This window comes from Hippocampus bargibanti, linkage group LG20 (genome assembly GCF_051943395.1).
Source record: "Hippocampus bargibanti isolate YZ-2025 linkage group LG20, ASM5194339v1, whole genome shotgun sequence".
In the NCBI taxonomy this organism is placed as follows: domain Eukaryota; kingdom Metazoa; phylum Chordata; class Actinopteri; order Syngnathiformes; family Syngnathidae; genus Hippocampus; species Hippocampus bargibanti.
This window is the reverse complement of record NC_142753.1, coordinates 1,239,491-1,256,266: the sequence shown is the minus strand read 5'-3', so window position 1 is coordinate 1,256,266 and position 16,776 is coordinate 1,239,491. Positions and strand designations below refer to the sequence as shown.

Here is a 16,776-nt window from a genome sequence, read left to right as displayed (position 1 = left end):
AGATTTGACTGTTGACTGAGAATGACATGACTTTAATTAGAGATTGTTTACATTGTGATTGTTTTATTTTGTGATTTTCTTTTCTGTTTTCTTTCTTCTTTCTATTCACCTCCACCGATGTTAGATATGTTCGCTAAGGGAGATATGTTGGGGTAATTCGAATTGCGAACATCTTTAAAGATCGTTTTGCATCGTTTTGGACTTCCTGATAAGTCATATCCTGCCTGCCTTTACATGATGTCACATCCCATTATGTCACATCCTATTACGTCGCATCCTGTCTGTCTTATATGAATGCTCTCCAGTGCGTCTTTCTCTCTCTTCCTCTCTGCCCCTCCTCAACCGACCTCACAATGTCTCTGCTGTCTCCAAGATTAAAATAACTTATTCTGTTCAACACCTGACTTCCTGCTGATTTCACCATCCCACTTCTAACACCCCGAAAAACGATGAACCAGGAACGAACGATCACTTTTAACCCATCAGACCCACAGAAGCCGGTCGACCCAGATACCGTCCGATAGCACGGCTTTAAGTGACCGGTGGAAACGTTCACACATCCCATTAGCCTGCGGGTGGTAGGCCATGGTGCGGTGTACCTGCACACCCAAGGACTGTGCCATGGTCGACCAGAGCTCGGACACAAACTGGGGGCCACTGTCCCAAGTGATGTCGGATGGCGTGCTGAAACGCGCAACCCAGGACGACAGAAACGCGAGGGCGATATATCTGCCGAGGTCATGGAAGACAGGGCGACTGCTTCTGGCCGCCTAGTGGTCCGATCGACCATAGTGAGGAGATTTGTGCAACCCTGCAAAGGAGGGAGGGGCCCGACCAGATCCACATGGACGTGGTCAAATCTCCTGGCCGGAATCAGAAAAGCTTCCAGGTTTGCCCGGGTGAGCCTGCGGACTTTGGCGCGCAGACATGCCACGCATGCAGCTGCCCACTTCCTGACGTCCTTTCGTAACCCGGGCCAGACAAACCTGGCCCCAAGTAGCTTGACTGACGCCCGGACGCCAGGGTCTGAGAGGGAATGAATAGAATCGAAAATTCGCCGACGCCACTCCTGCGGAACCACGGGACGATTGCGAACCGTCGCAGAGGAGAGCGGGACCCCCTTCAGATAGTGCCACCTCCTTATGCTTCAGGGCCGTGCCTGTCGCCTTGAGTTCGTGGATGTCCGGATCCTCAGATTGGGCGGCGGCCATCTCTGAAAAATCCACCCCGAGCTGGGGGAGGGGGAGATCTTTTATCAAGAGTGCCAGGATGCGACATCATTGACCAGATGTATAAAAACGGATGTCTGAGAGAATAAAACGTTAAGAAAATAAAACGATGCTTAAAATGTGTTCTTGTAGCAAATTGCCTTAACAAATAGTAAAATTAGGGATCCATTACATTAGTGCTCCATTCTTCTCTATGTTTCCTGCACACAATAAATTCAGACACATACTGCCAGAAGAAGAGCATTGGGGTGTCAGTGTTGGTGGTCAACATGGTTGTCGGTGTCGTAGATGGATAGTACATCATGTAGAGATAGAAGAGGGGACCGGAAAGGTCAGCGTAGAGATTACCGAGGCTCCACTCTGGCAGAGTAGAAGAAGGTGTTTTGGGAGAGTCACTGATTGTACTTGACAAAGGTAAAACTTAGAACTAGAGACCAGCTCTGCTCAGTTATAGCTGATTTCTCGACAGTCTATCTGCAGAGATGCAGTCTCTGAGGGAAAGGCGGGCACCTCTGGAGGATCATCCGTGCTTGTTGAAGCTTGGGCGTGGGCCTCGTGCAACGTTGTCACTGTCCCGTCTTCGTGCTCTTCGGACTGCACCGCTGCCATGAGATGGAGAGAGCCTGGGAGTTTAACGGGGCAGAATGCCGATCCGGTTGGAATGAAGTTGACCTTGTTTTTGTCGGGACAGGAAAAGAGGGGCACTGATGCTGATGTGGACTGCCTGGAACTGAAATACAAAGTGAGGGCAACATCAATGGGGAACGTACACTGTACGTGGGGTTTAAGATTCAGAGCCTAAGTTTCAGACCTCATCTCCTCAAAGGCTTTAATCTTCTCACAACCTTCAGGTGGCTCCCGCTTGAACATGTAGCTGTTGTTGGGTTTGGGTGAGGAGGCAAATTTGGGGAGTGGCGAGCTGCTTTCACTGTCTGTAAATAAAAAGACAACATTAATAAAAGTATATGCACTATTAAATCATTTAAATAACAATTAAAATAGCAAGATGGGCTATGGGTATCCCAGCTGTCTTTGGGCACGAGGCGGGGGACACCCTGAATTGGGAGGAAAAGCCCTTACACCGAAGCGGCTGATCTCAAGAAGTCCTATCAGTGACTAGAGAGGGGGGCCTAAAGCACAGACAGCACAGAGGCATTCATCCAAGAGCAGGCCCTGAGAACCAGAGCCGTAGATGCACAGATATACCACAAGAGAGAAGACCCTAGGTGTCGGTTGTGTAAAGAGACACCAGAGACAACCCTACACATAACTGCAGGGTGTAAGATGCAGGCAGGGAAAGCCTACATGAAACGCCATCACTAGGTGGCTGGCATTGACGACCAAAACATCTGTGTGGAGTATGGACTGGAAACCCCAAGGTCAAAATGGGAAACATTTCCTAAGGTAGTAGAAAATGACCGAGCAAAGATCCTGTGGGACTTCCAGATACAGACTGACAAGATGTTAATGGCCAACCAACCAGATATCGTGGTCATAGATAAAGGGCAAAGGAAAGGTCCCGAGTGATGGAAACATCAGAAAGAAGGAACATGAGAAAATCGAGAAATACCAAGTGCTCAGAGATGAGCTGGAGAGAACCTGGAAGATAAAGGTGATAGTAGTGCCTGTGGTAGTCGGAGCACTCGGGGCAGTGACCCCCAAACTAGACGAGTGGCTGCAACAGATCCCGGGAACAACATCGGATATCTCGGTCCAGAAAAGTGCAGTCCTGGGAAGAGCACGGATACTGCGCAGAACCCTCAAGCTTCCTGTTCTCTGGTAGAGGACCCGAGCTAAAATGGGGGGCGGGGAGGGATGAGACCAGGATTCAACTTTTTCAAAACCAAATTTGAATTTGGAACCCCCCCTAAAAAACATTCTTTTTTTTAAAATGTCATTTTTAAACGTGGTATTTTCAAACGGATGTATTTTTAAGTTCCCAACATGTAACCAAGAAATTCACACATGCAACACATTTCTTATTCATTCCTCTTAGTAAGAAGAACATTTTCAACCTTTATCCGGATCATAGAGTAAATCCTCTGTGGAGTAAGGACTGCTGTGTTGCGATTCAGATGGACAGGCAGGTGAGGGGCAGGGTGACAGGCTGGAGCAACTGCTGGAACGCCCGGGGGCAGAGGGAATTTGGATGTCAGTGCCTCTGGAGTTGCTGCGCTGCTGAGGAGGGAATGGCGCCCGACGGCCATCAGGAACCTCAAGGGACTGCATTCAACATGAAAGACATGCAAAGAGGCAAAAATAAATAAATCAGTAGTTCTGTTTCTTGTCTTATTTTGTAGCAAATAGTTTGTTATATTGTATTTTGTTCTAATACATGTGGTTACATTTGGGTTATAAACAGTGCTTGGAGCATATCATTTGCGATAAAACTGTTACTTTAACCAATGAGACTTCGAGTTAGTGACACCAAGGCCTTCCCGTAGGCCTTATTTCCTGGCTAGCATTACCCTACGAAAGAAGGGTAATGCTAGCCATAAGGGCCATAGCTATAAGGGTAAGAAGTCCAAGATGGCGCCCGAGTAGGCAGCCTCAGCAAGTGCTCTCATGAGCCTTGCTTTTTTTTGGTTGTTTTTGTCTTGTTTTGTGTTTTCTTTTGTCACTTTGTGTTGTTGTGCGTCGTGTGGAACTGATACGGATTGTTTTTCAGCATTTTTGACCACGACATTCATCAAGGAGGAGACTGTGCTCAGCGGTTGCGCCTTTTCGGCAGCATGAATATGCCAGTACTGTTTTTGAATGGGAGGAATGTCGGAGCCATTTGACTGCCATCGCTGGACACCAAAGGGGCCATTGTGCTTTTTTGCGCCTGTAATGGGCAGCATCTTCACAGCCCCGCTTTGTTTAGCGGAAAGGTCAGTGCCGTTGGACGGTCTGCGGCTGGATGGATGCATGGCTTGAGGAACCCGCAATAAGAAGAAAGGAGCGTCAGCGCAGAGCGCCGATGCGTATGTGGAACTGTTGCGGCTTGGAATTGAAGCAAATTTATGTGGAACAGGAGATGTGAGACAATCTCTTTTCGTCAATGGATGCTACAGCTGCGTGTTTGCTTTCAACATTTAGCTTGTAGTTGACATGCACATTCCACCATGATGTCCCTGATCCACTGGTGGAAAGACGCTTTGATCCTCTCCTCTTTCATCTAGAACTGTTTCATGTCATCACAAAGAGGGTACAGCAAGTCCTGAAGAATGAATGTCTCTCTGTGTCTTTGTTTTGTCATATTGTCTCTATGCTGTCATATTATTTGTTCTTTAGTTTTTTTTTTTTGTTCTTTTGACTTCAAAACGGCGCCGCGAGAGTGGCTGCCTTTCCAGCAGCTCATGTATTTCGTTTTTCTACTTTCATTCCTTTCATCACTTTGCTGCTGTGAAATGTAAATTTCTCCACTGTGAGACTAATAAAGGCATATCCAATCCTCTAGTGGATTTGTAGTCAATCACACCACATTCGCTGCAATTCACTAATTTATTCCAGAATTGAAAACATGCCTTAGATTGCCATTCCTGAGTTTATTCGGGTTTTGCTTTTCTTTCCTTTTATTTTTTTTTGCGGGAGAGTGAAGATCAAGTCCCAGGCTATCTTGTGAGTGAATTTAAGAACTGTCGGTAATGTATTTCCTGCCCGTGAGGGGGCAACAGTTGCGCTTTGCTCCAACAAAAGCAGCCTCTGATCGACCCATGAAGAATACGGAGTAGGCGGCCTTCTTTTCAATGTTTAAATGGAGGAGAGAGCGGCAATCATAGCGAAGCGTGTTCGTCATAATTATAAGCACTTTACGCTAAAACAGTATTGGACTGGCAACGTCACTGCACACTAACTGAGTGTGATCTCTCGGGTGATTCGGTGGATTCCTCCAATGAGTGGTTGCCGTCGGGCCCGACAAGCAGCTGCAATACTTCAACCGATCTGTGACGAACCAGCAGAACCGGGCTCGACCACCCAACCCAGAAGTCCAGGTGCACATTCATGTATGTGAGGTTTTTTTTTTTTGCTAGGTGAATTCGTCCTGTAATAATCTGTTATAGTTCAGATCCGTTATGTAAAATAAATAAATAAATAAATAATAATAATACATTTCATTTATAAGCGCCTTTCAAAACTCTCAAAGACACTTGACAGTCACAGGATATTTTTTTCTGCGGGTGAGCAGCGGCAGCCACACACACCAGCGTTCACTCAACCCGGAAGTGACATAAAGTAAAAAAGAACAAAACAAAACAAAAAAATAAATAATAATATGACAACACAATGACAAATAATATGACAACACAACAAGAGATGTGTTCATTCCAGTACCACTGTTCTTGTCACTGTCACTTGAATTCCAGGACCCACAGAACATTGAGTTCCAGGACTGCACAAACAGCCAATACAGCGTTAGAAACCTGGGACTCTCTTCCTTCAGAAAAAAAGAGCCAATTCCCGAATCATATAGGTCTGGAGTTATATGAGCTTGAAATGAGGGCGGCTGCCCAAAATACAATGCAATACATACATCTGGTCTGTGTTTTGGGTGTTTTAGATGCTATAAAATGTTTTTCTGATGTCGGTTAGGAAACAAAAAAATGGTGTCGGTTGTCCTTTAACAATAACACTGAAACATATGATAAATAAAATGTTACCTAACAGTTTTAACCTTTTATTATTAATAACCATAATAATTCTAAATAAAGATGACAGTGACTGGTGCAGTCAGAAACTTTGGAGTAAAAATAGCTCAGCCCAACTTGTCACAAGAGCAGCAGTACACAGACAAAGGAAGATATATAGGAGTAGTAAAAACCATTGGTTTGCCCCACTGTGCCGAGGCGTGTGCCGAGTAAACCGGAAAAAACGATTTGCAAAGCGCGGTTCGAGGCATGTGTTACGATTTTAGCCATGCCCGATGCCTCGGAACACGCAGTTGCCCTGCCTGAAGCCTCACGAGACGAGATAAGTTTTTCTGTGGGTGAGCAGCGGCAGCCACGCGCGCCAGCGTTTACTCAACCCGGAATAACTTAAATAAATACAAAGCTAGCTAGCTAATAGCTAACATATATCCAGCTAACTAGCTAGCCAGCTGGATAGGTAGCTAATAGATAGCAAGCTAACTAGCTAACTAATACACACACAACGATTCACCATCGCGTTATTTATGTGTTTTCCTTCTAATTTTGCTATCAACACGGATCAACACGAAGTTTTCAGATGAAAAAAGTACCCAAAATGCATTGTGTGTCACTTTCTCGGTCAGTGACAATACCTACCGTGATGTCACGGTAGGCATCGTCACCAACTCAAAAACAAGAATTCCTGAATATTCAGTGCGAGTCTTAAAACGTAAAATACAGCTATATGCGGTGGAATCTTTGTAAAATACGCTCAGTAGAAGTCATTTCAAGTGATTTTACAAATTATGGACACAACTTGTCCGGAGGCGTCGGTTGTACCCCAAGGCTGCAATAATTTAATTGAATTTCAAGTAATAAAACGCAACTACCACATTTAATATACTTTTGCATTTCTTCTTCTTTTCCCTTCAGGGGTCGCCACAGCGAATCAGTGTCCTCCATCTTACCCGGTTTTGTGCATCATCTTCTCTCACACCAGCTACCTTCATGTCCTCTTTGACCACATCCATAAACCTCCTCTTTGGTCTTCCTCTCGGTCTCCTGCCTGACAGTTCGAGGCTCAGCATCCTTCTGCCGATATAGTCACTCTCTCTCCTCTGGACATGTCCAAACCATCTCAGTCTGACTTTCTCTCCAAAGCCTCTAATATGAGTTGTCCCTCTAATGGACTCATTCCTGATCCTATCCAACCTGGTCACTCCTAAAGAAAACCTCAACATCTTCATCTCTGCTACCTCCAGCTCTGCTTCCTGTCTTTTCTTCATTGGCACTGTCTCCAGTATAAACATCATGGCTGGTCTCACCACTGTTTTATACACTTTTCCTTACTTTATACTACTTTATAATGTTTTGTCATTATCACTTCCGCTTCCGTGCCATGTGTTTTCGATAAACGAGAGCGAGGCGAGACAGACAGAACGAGACTGATGCTAGAGAGAGACAGAATCAGAGCAACTGCAAGCTAGAGAACGACAGTCTAAAGTCTACGTCAACGTTTGTCTACTTTCGGTTAGTAAGGTGCACACAGTGCGTTATTAATTTCCTTATTGACTGAATGTTTTGTCGAACTTAGTGTAATGCTGTCGTTTCAATGTCCTTCATAGTTTCACGGTGTTCCAAGTGATTCACAATAAACGTTGTGACCAGGGGAAAATACAATGCGGGACCGCATTTTGACAACTCTGGTCCAAAGTAACTGTTCGGGCAATTCGCTATACAAACACATTTTGAAACATCTTTATCATTTTATTTTCTCGGACTTCCGGTCATGACTTCACATCCTTCCGGTCTTTACAAAACCTCTCCCAAACAGCTCCTCTTTGTCTTCTCCCCTCGGGCTGCCTGCCCCTCTGGGGTTGGCAGTTTCATGTTGTGCCGTCCCAAAGATTAAATAATCTTTTATTTTTACTTTTGATTCTTGCTTCATTAATAATGACCCAAAGAGTAACAAATCTCAACAAATGAAAAACAAAACTCGAGTCGACTTTAAAAGAACAGAAATGGAAAAAAATCACATTAAATTAAAACAAACAAACAAACAACAGAGTCTTACCTTTAACTCCCCCTTCTCTCCACTGTCTTTGATAAAGACCTTCTCCAGCTCATGGTTGATGCCCTCCATGCTGCTGGGTACCCGGGATATTGAGGGCTTTGACACTGTGATGTTGGACAGTGGCATTTGGGCTGACTTCGACATGTAAATCCGCTGAAGCGCATAGAGACAGTCTCAGACAAACAGCATAATTCACCGAAATTTGCATCGACTGAATATTGTGTATTGACCAGTCATTTTGTGTGTACTGTATTTTCTGCACTATAAGGCGCACCGCACCGCATTATAAGGCGCACCTTCAATGAATGACATATTTTACAACTTTTTCCATATATACGGTGCACCAGATTATAAGGCGCCACAGTAGAGGCTGGGGTTACGTTACGCGTTCGGTGCTAGACGCCGCTTCGACGGTGCATCGCTAAACGGAATGTCAACAAAACAGTCAGAGAGGTCAGTCAAATTTCATTAATAGATTACAAATCATCTTTCTGACAACTCCATTCACTCCCAAAATGAATAAACAACTGTTTGATTATTTTCTCCGAGGTAAAGTATTCGTATTTTCGCGACAGTTTATCTTTTAACAACAGCAAGCTAGTGCTAGTAGTGGATGTCAATGTTTCCTCCATTCAGTAAACACGTAAAAAACATTCTGATGCTGACAATTCCTGCCTTCCTATCAGCCCAGGCATTTACGATCCACTGGCAGATAGTGGCGTATGTCGTCCGGCGCTGTCTCCCCGTCTTGGTGAACGTGTGTTAGCCTTATGCATCCACCGCTGCCACTCAGTTAGCAGTCTAGCTTTGAATGCTATGTTGACGCCGTTGTATATATTCCAGCATGCACCGCGCACTACTTCTTCTACGGGGGAAAATGGAATTTTTACCGTAGTTACGAGACCTGTTGCGGCTCAATATTGATCCATATATATGGCACACCGGATTATAAGGCGCATGGTCAGCTTTTGAAAAAAAATGAAGGCTTTTAGGTGCGCCTTATAGTGCGGAAAATATGGTACAAACTAATGATTTTTTATTTGATAAATCAGAGTGAAATGGCAATATTTTATTTTAGGTTTTTGCTCAGAAAAAAAGTCCTGTTCAATATTTCATTATTCTGTGATGTTTCACATTATAAAAAGTTTTGCGTTTCTACAAAAAATTACAGGCAGCCCGCGGGGAGCCAGTGGTTTGGGTGTTGACCTGGTGTTTTCCGTGGGTTTTGACGATGGTGTCCTCCCACATTCCAAAAATATAATTTCAAGATTAATGGAACACTCAAACTTGTCCTCAGGTCTGCGTGTGGTTGTTTGTTTGTCTGTGTGTGTGCCATGCGATTGGTAGGCAAGCAGTTCAGGGTGTCCCTTAGTGACTGCCCGGAAATTGCACCCCTTTTGTTTGTGGTCAGAACATGAACATGACAAAATGAAGGAAAGTTCAAGGAGTATGAATACTTTTTCAAGTCACTGTAAATGGAAGTAGGCGCCATATCATCTTGCCTAAGGTATCCAAATGTGTCACGGTGACATTTTACTCAGAACATTAAAGGACAACCGACACCTGCGGACAAGTTGCGTCCATAATTTGTAAAATCACTTCAAATGACTTCTACTGACTGCATTTTACAAAGATTCCACGGCATATAGTAATATTTTACGTTTTAAGACTCACGCTGAATATTCATGAAGTCTTGTTTTTGAATTGATGATGATGCCGGAGTGACATCGATGAGGGAACGCCCTTGACCGAGAAAGTGACACACAATGCATTTTTGGTACTTTGTTTCGTCTGAAAACGCTGTGTTGATCGCGAAATTAGAAGGAAAACGGCTCCGCTCTCTCTCCCGGCAAATTGGCGTTTTTGTGTTTATTATGTTTGTTTAAGTCATTATAAGTGCCTTGCACGCTGGGTCAGAGAGGACAGGAATTTCATCTGTGCTGTATGTCATGCATATTAGCATATTTGACTATAAAGCTGATTTTGACTCAACATTATTAAACACAGTTTCATTTCAATAATCTCTTAAAATTACTTTGCCAGGCACAATTTTTTCTTGGTTTCGCCATCATTTTGCGTTTTTGGCACAATTATTAGAAATAGATTTTTTTGTTGCTTGTTTTTGTATTTAGTGACTCAAGAAAAACAAATTGGTAATTTCTGAAATATTTAAGGCCAAAATATTCCATGAAAATCTCTCAGGAACATAAACGTTTTAAAGAAGGAAGATTGGTCATGTCTGAAAATGATAATAATTATTGTATTGTGTTTAACTCTGATAAAGCCCTGGAATATTTTTTTGGATTGGATTGGATTTGCCTTTATTAGTCTCACAGTGGAGACTTTTGCACAAAAAAGCAGAAAATACCAGACATTATACTATTCTGCAATTTCTATTTTTGTGTTAGACATTTAAAAAAGGGAAATGATGGCGAAATGTGATTATTTTGTTGACGTTCCCTTTAACGCAGCACCGTCTAATAGGTACATAACGTGTCTACTATTGCGTCTTCTAATGTGGTGTGGCTTATATGTATAAAACTTTTTAAAACATGTCATTCATTGGAGGTGCGCCTTATGCTCAGGTGCACCTTATAATCCGAAACACAGGTAACATCCAATTTACGACCGGTGCGAGTTACGACCACCCGCACTTACGACTACGACCGCCAGACCCTTTTTTTTCTACGGCTGGGACCGCTATGGTGGCAACCTGCCAACTCTGTAATGTGTTTGCGATGAAGACTAAAGACTCCAGATGGTCCTTCTTGTTTAGATTGAACAAGTGGGATGTTTATTTGCTGCAGCACAGAGAGCAACCACTTCTCTCAGCATTGTACAAGAACTCGCTGTCAAAAGACCATAAGGACCACATCAACCCTGTCCTCCAAGAGCTCCAATCAAACTTAGAATTGACTTCAAAATACTTCTTTATACATTTAACGTCATCCATTCCCTTTCTCCCCCATACCTATCTGACCTTCAAATTTCTGTTCCCTCAGATCCTCATCCTCCCTACACCTCTGTTTGCCCCCACCCCGTTTCAGCACGATGGGGGACAAGGCTTTCAGCAGGTTCGGACAACATCAGTTCCCAAGTTCTCCGACCACCTGCTCCGACCAGCTGTGTGTCATTGACCAGCACATGTTCAACCTGGGCCTGAAGCTGGGCAGAGTTCCACAGCTGTGGAAAACGTCATGCCTGGTCCCAGTGCCCAAGATCTCTGTTGGGGTAATTCTCTATACGAACATCTTTAAACATCTTTTTGCATCGTTTGTTTTTGTTTTGGACTTCCTGATACGTCATATCCTGCCTGCCTATACATGAGGTCACATCCTATTACGTCCCATCCTATTATGTCCATCTTATAAATGCTCTATCAGCGCGTCTTTCTCTGTCTCTTTCCTTACTGTCCCTCCTCGGCCAACGCCGTAATGTCTCCGTTGTCTACAAGATGAAATGTAAATTTCTCCACTGTGAGACTAATAAAGGCATATCCAATCCAATCCAATCCAAGATTAAAATAACTTCTTCTGTTCAACATCTGGCTTCCTGCTGATCTCACCATCCCACTTCTAACGCCTTGAGAAGCGATGAACCAGGAAGGAACGATCACTATTAACCCATCATTATTGGTGCTGATAAAAACTCCGGGGCCTAGCGGACCGGCGTCGAGAGGGAGGGAGGGAGTGGCCCCCGTTTCTTCCAGAGGGCGAAGCCTTTTTCCTTTGAGTGTGTTCGAGTGGGGTTGCCTCTCTTCTTGATGCTAGTCGCCCAGGATTGCTTTAACGAGTGAGTGGCGCCGCGATCATGCAGCTATGTTGAATGAATGGATTGGGAAGAATTTTTTTGGCCAAGGAATTCTAATTACGGTTGATCTGCGTATCGGTTCGCTTGTGGGCAGATGAAATTGGTGAGGTGGACCGTTTTTAGCCGAGCCCAGGCGTGGAGTTTCTGCGCGTGACTCGTGAGGCCTTTACGGATTACAACGTCTGCTACCGCGCGCCTGGCAGACCGCAGAGAGTTATAAGACCATTTTGGAGGAGCTGTGTGTGCGTGCGTGTACATTGTGTGTGTGTGTGTGTATGTGTAGGTGAGTGGCGGCGCTAGCATGCAGCTATGTTGGATGAATGGATTGATAAGATTTTTTTCGGCCAAAGAAATTCTAATTACGATTAATCTGCGTATCTGGGGCTAGTAATACGAATTACAGTGTTCAAGGCGGACCATTTTAATTCGAGCCCATGCGTAGAGGTTCTGCGCGTGACGCTAATGCCGATACGGATTATGCCGTCTGCTACCGTACGCCCGGCTACCGAAATGAGCTATAAGACGGGGGATTTTCCAAGCAAGGGCGTTTTAGGAACTTGTTCCAATTAGGACGATTAAGTGTTCTATTTTGTTTAATTGCAGCTGCAAAAGATCGTGGATTTTCCGTAACATTAATGCATTCATCAACACTAGCGTATTATCGGCATTGCTAGCCGTGTGGGCAGAAAGGGGTCGGCTGAGGAGGGGCAATTTTGGAGGAGCCGTCTGTCCATGTCCTTTTCGTCTGTTCCCTTTTGTGTGCTTCTGTGTGTGCATTGTGTGTCTGTGTATATGTGCACGCATTGCTTGTGCGAAGGCGTTGACACAGTGGGGTGCCCTGGGTGTGAGCGGAGACGTTGACACAGTGGGGTGCCCTGGGTGTGAGCTTCGCTATGACAAAGAAACAGGGGGGGAAGAGAGAGGGGGCTGCCCAGACCCCCTCCTCCTTTTCTGCCCTAAAGAGGTGGGGGAAGATTCACAGCCACATTCTAGGATTGGAAAATTGATTCGTTCGCCGAATGGGTAAATAAACGTAAAGAAGGAAAGAAAAGGAATAAGGCGGTTGCGTTAACATTCACGAACGTATTGTGTGAAAAACATTGTTCCTGCCTGCGTGTAAATCTGCCGCCCAGGTCTCTCTTCTTTCACAGAACGAGAGACTGCCTCGTCATTGCAAGAGGACTCGACGGGGGGCCATTCAGACGACTATCCTGTCTCATCGGGAAACCTGCCCAACCATGCCAGCTTGACGTCCTCATGAATGACATAACACTGTTTTTTCCCATAGCTCTTTGATGAATAACGTCCACTTGAAACAAAAACTAAATTAAATAGGCAGGCAAATTAGACTGAGTGAACAAATAAATAGGCCAACAAATAAATGAATAAACAGCGGCCGAACTTGAGTGAATTTGAAGGCAAAAGTATTTTTGTTAGATTGGATAAAGTGTTTTCACTAAGAGAATTGACCGCCTTGAAGTCAGGATTCCAATATTTTTGTCTGCGATCAGGACAAATAATTTTGTGATCTGACTTCGGACGACTGCAAAAATGGAATGAAAATGTGCGCTTGTGTATGTCCATGTTTAGACCTGAGAGATCTCTTTTTGATTTAAAGCATTGGCATTGCTGAATAAGGATTCAGATTTATAATTATAGTTGAAAGAGTTATGTCCGATAAATGGACAAGAACAGATTTGTATGTATACGTCCCAAAGAAGTAAGGTCCTTTTGTTGATAAGACAATTAAGGATATATATATATATATATATATATATATATATATATATATATATATATATATATATATATATATATATATATATATATATATATATACAGTGAGACCTCAACTTACGAACTTAATTGGTTCCCAGACAGAGTGTGTAAGGCAAGTGTGTATCTAAAAAAAAATCCCATAGGAAACCATTAAAAAAATGGGAATAATCCTTTCCCGGGTTTCCATGAAATATAATTGTCAACTACATAAGCCTTAAACCTACACACAACCTACCTTATCCTATGTATAATAAATGTGCTATTGTACTGTAATGAAAGAAATACATTGCACTGTATAATAAAGTCACTTTATTTACATTTGTGATAGTCATTGATGGCTCTTAATTGACACCTGTTGCTTTCTGACTTGTAAGGTCTTACGAAACTGAGGCATCACATTATCATTCATCATGTTGATGATTCTCATAGCCTTTTCTGGATGGAACTGTTCAATAAAAGCCTGCACATCAACTGTTGAATGGCCTGCTTCTGCTTGTCCTCTTGAAGGCAAATCAAATTCTCTGTGTTGATGACCTCATTATGGTCAGCAACAAGCTCCTCAATGTCATCTGCATTCACTTCGAGTCCCGTAGGTGCTGGCAGAGATTTTATGACAACAAAAGGCGCGAGTCCGATGATTCCACGGACGCTGAATAAAACGCGACAAAAGAAGGCGGGCGGGGCGAATAAAATGGGACACTCGCGTCTAACAATAACCTCGTGCAAAGCACGACTGTTGGATTTGCCAGCACAAGACATAGCGATGAACTTTCATCGTAATCATGTCACTGGTGAGGTGACAGTGACTCATTGAAATGAAATGAAATTGAAGTGTTGCGAGTGGGGGCCACGCCCGAGCTGTCAACTCGCACATGACAATTTAGCGTGACTATTGACACGCTGTTCCGGTGTGTGAAAACACTAGCTCTGATTGGCTTACCATGACACATGACTCGACTCTTTAGCCAATCACAATCACTTCTATCGCATGTTGACAGGGGGTTCGTTCAAGTGTAGCAACACAGAAACTTTGGCAAGTGTTTGTCCCTGCTCATTCAGTTAGACCAGGAACCTATGGCTCGCGAGCCATATATGGCTCTTTTGATGATTGCATATGGCTCGCCGATAAAACTAAATACATATTGTCGTTTTTTTCACCGTTCATTTCCCGTTGGGGCTGCAGTTGGCGGAAAGCGCAATTTTGATTGGATGACACTGACCTAGAATGGCAGAAAGCACAATTTTGATTGGATGATAGAGGCCGTCATGTTGAAACAGGTAAATGCCCCTTTTAATGAGCCCAACTAGTGCACTTCAGCGTGAATGCACCGGAGCATTCGAGGAGAGAAAATGTTCTGATTCTAATTTGCAATGAAACAATACCATCGATGAAACAGTCGAATGTCAGTGACATTTTAACAAGCCCCATGTTAACGTTAGCATCAACATACATCTGCGACAAGTAGATTGCAGATATCAAGTGTGGAAGCTTATGAGCCGTGTGCAGGCGAGCTAGCAGTAACTTCGCCTCTGGACCGGCAAATTGAATTTCATTCCGATCGTTTGCCTGGATTTTTACCAAACACGAGGAACGGAAAACCATTCATGTTAACGGTGACTACTATCACAAAGTTATTTTAAATAATACATTCTGATATTTTGTTAAAAAGTGGCCGCGCGTGCGTGTGTGTGTGCGTGCACGCGAGCGTTTGTATGTGCGCGCGCACGGGCGTGTGGCTCTCACTGAAAAACATCTCTAAATATTTTACTTTTATGGCTCTCCCCGTCAAAAAGGTTCCCGACCCCTGAGTTACACAATGCTTTCCAAACAGCCTAGAGTCCTAAGAAGTCGTGCGCTATTCTCGAACCTGAACGCACCCCAAGTCTTGGATGACAAATAAACAGAGCAGAGTAGACGTGTACGGCTGGTAGTTTCTTCAATTTATTCATAGTAACGCACCACATTTGAACTGAGGCTGAACACGAGCCTGTGGTGTTTATTTTCCAGTCGCATAATAGTAAAATTATCAGCAAAAAGCTCCAAGTAGGCGATCGACGTGTGCATTCAATGAGAGGGGGTTTGGAAAGTAGCGCCGGCTGGACCGCTGTTCGGTCGTGTGCTTCCGCCGAAGATCACTCCGCCAGATCCGAAGGTCGTTTGCTTGATGGACCGGCTGTGGTGGGTGTGTATTATGAAAATAGTGCTTATTATAAGGCTTAATCGTCATAAATTTGACGTTCGTATGATGAAAAGTTTGTTTTATAAGGCGTTCGTAAGTTGAGGTCTCACTGTATATATATATATATATATATATATATAATAAAATGTTATAAGTTGATTTTGCTGGCCAGCTTAGAGAATAAGAATATATAAAATGGTTACCTGCAAGGTTACAATGGTAGGTAACATTGCTGAATCATTAGATAGGGATGTTTTTAATTGTACAAAATGACAGTATTATTGACGTTTCGATTGAGCGAAACTTTGTTTTGTATATGGCTTGATTAAGCCATTTGAAAGAAGCCAGAGTTATTTATACACACACACACACACACACACACAAATTTTAGAATGACCCCATTAAACAGTAACCGACCTAGCATAACACAACATGGCCAAATCATGCGCAAAGAGAACGTTTTCAAATATTGGACCAGTATCAGGTATAATTGTCGTTATTCCGTCTTGTTTATTTAAGACCAAACGTCAAGCAAAATTTACAAACTTCAACCTGACGGTGCAATTCGCCATACGAATAATTTACATAACCGAATTGTGATGATAAACGCTGACCTACTTAGTCCATCATGATAAAACGTGACACCAAAACAAGACGCTGTGCCTGATGACAAACACTGGGAAGAAAATAACACATTCGAGACTATCTTGAATTTAACGTTTAAATGTGACCCAATAATACACCGTCTACAACACAACACTGTCATGGTCCACACGCTGTTCAAGTGGCGTTTTTCAACTCTCGTATATGTTGTTTATTGCCGCTTCATGCTTAAATTGCCTTATTTTATGACAGAGTATTGGTACTAGCGTCGCTCCATTTGCGACAGAAAGGCACTTAGCATAGCACCGTGCTATTGAAACGATGATAGGTGCTTTGCAAAATACACATTTACATTACCTTGGTATTCTGAAAAGGACAACGTGTGTGTTCGTTCGGTGAGTTCCTGGTTGTCGTGGGGTGAACGCCTGTGAGGACCAGCCAGATGTCCGACCTGCCTGCACCCGGGCTGATGGACTTGAGCGACGGGACGA

At 43.6% G+C, this 16,776-nt stretch overlaps 2 protein-coding genes across 3 annotated transcripts in view; one reads left to right on the top strand and one right to left on the bottom strand.

Moving 5' to 3' along the window:
* The window catches only part of LOC148882588 (uncharacterized), a 27,075-nt gene extending 13,639 nt beyond the window's left edge, over positions 1-13,436 (top strand). The window contains exon 3 of the mRNA XM_089023070.1: positions 10,916-13,436. Within this exon, the coding sequence (XP_088879196.1) occupies positions 10,916-11,076 (161 nt within the window). The 3' untranslated portion in view covers positions 11,077-13,436. The remainder of the gene's footprint in view (positions 1-10,915) is intronic.
* On the bottom strand, positions 19-16,776 carry glcci1a (glucocorticoid induced 1a). Of its 2 annotated transcripts, XM_089023074.1 has the most exons (6): positions 16,643-16,776; positions 7,914-8,066; positions 3,245-3,452; positions 2,855-3,022; positions 2,041-2,161; positions 1,673-1,959 (listed from the first exon to the last, which is right to left on the bottom strand). In XM_089023074.1, exons 2-6 carry the CDS (start codon positions 8,055-8,057, stop codon positions 1,674-1,676), a joined length of 927 nt encoding a protein of 308 aa, XP_088879200.1. In that variant the 5' UTR covers positions 8,058-8,066; positions 16,643-16,776; the 3' UTR covers position 1,673. The 2 variants fall into 2 exon arrangements, with proteins under 2 accessions (XP_088879201.1, XP_088879200.1); XM_089023075.1 differs by lacking the exon at positions 2,855-3,022 and having other exon boundaries at positions 19-1,959.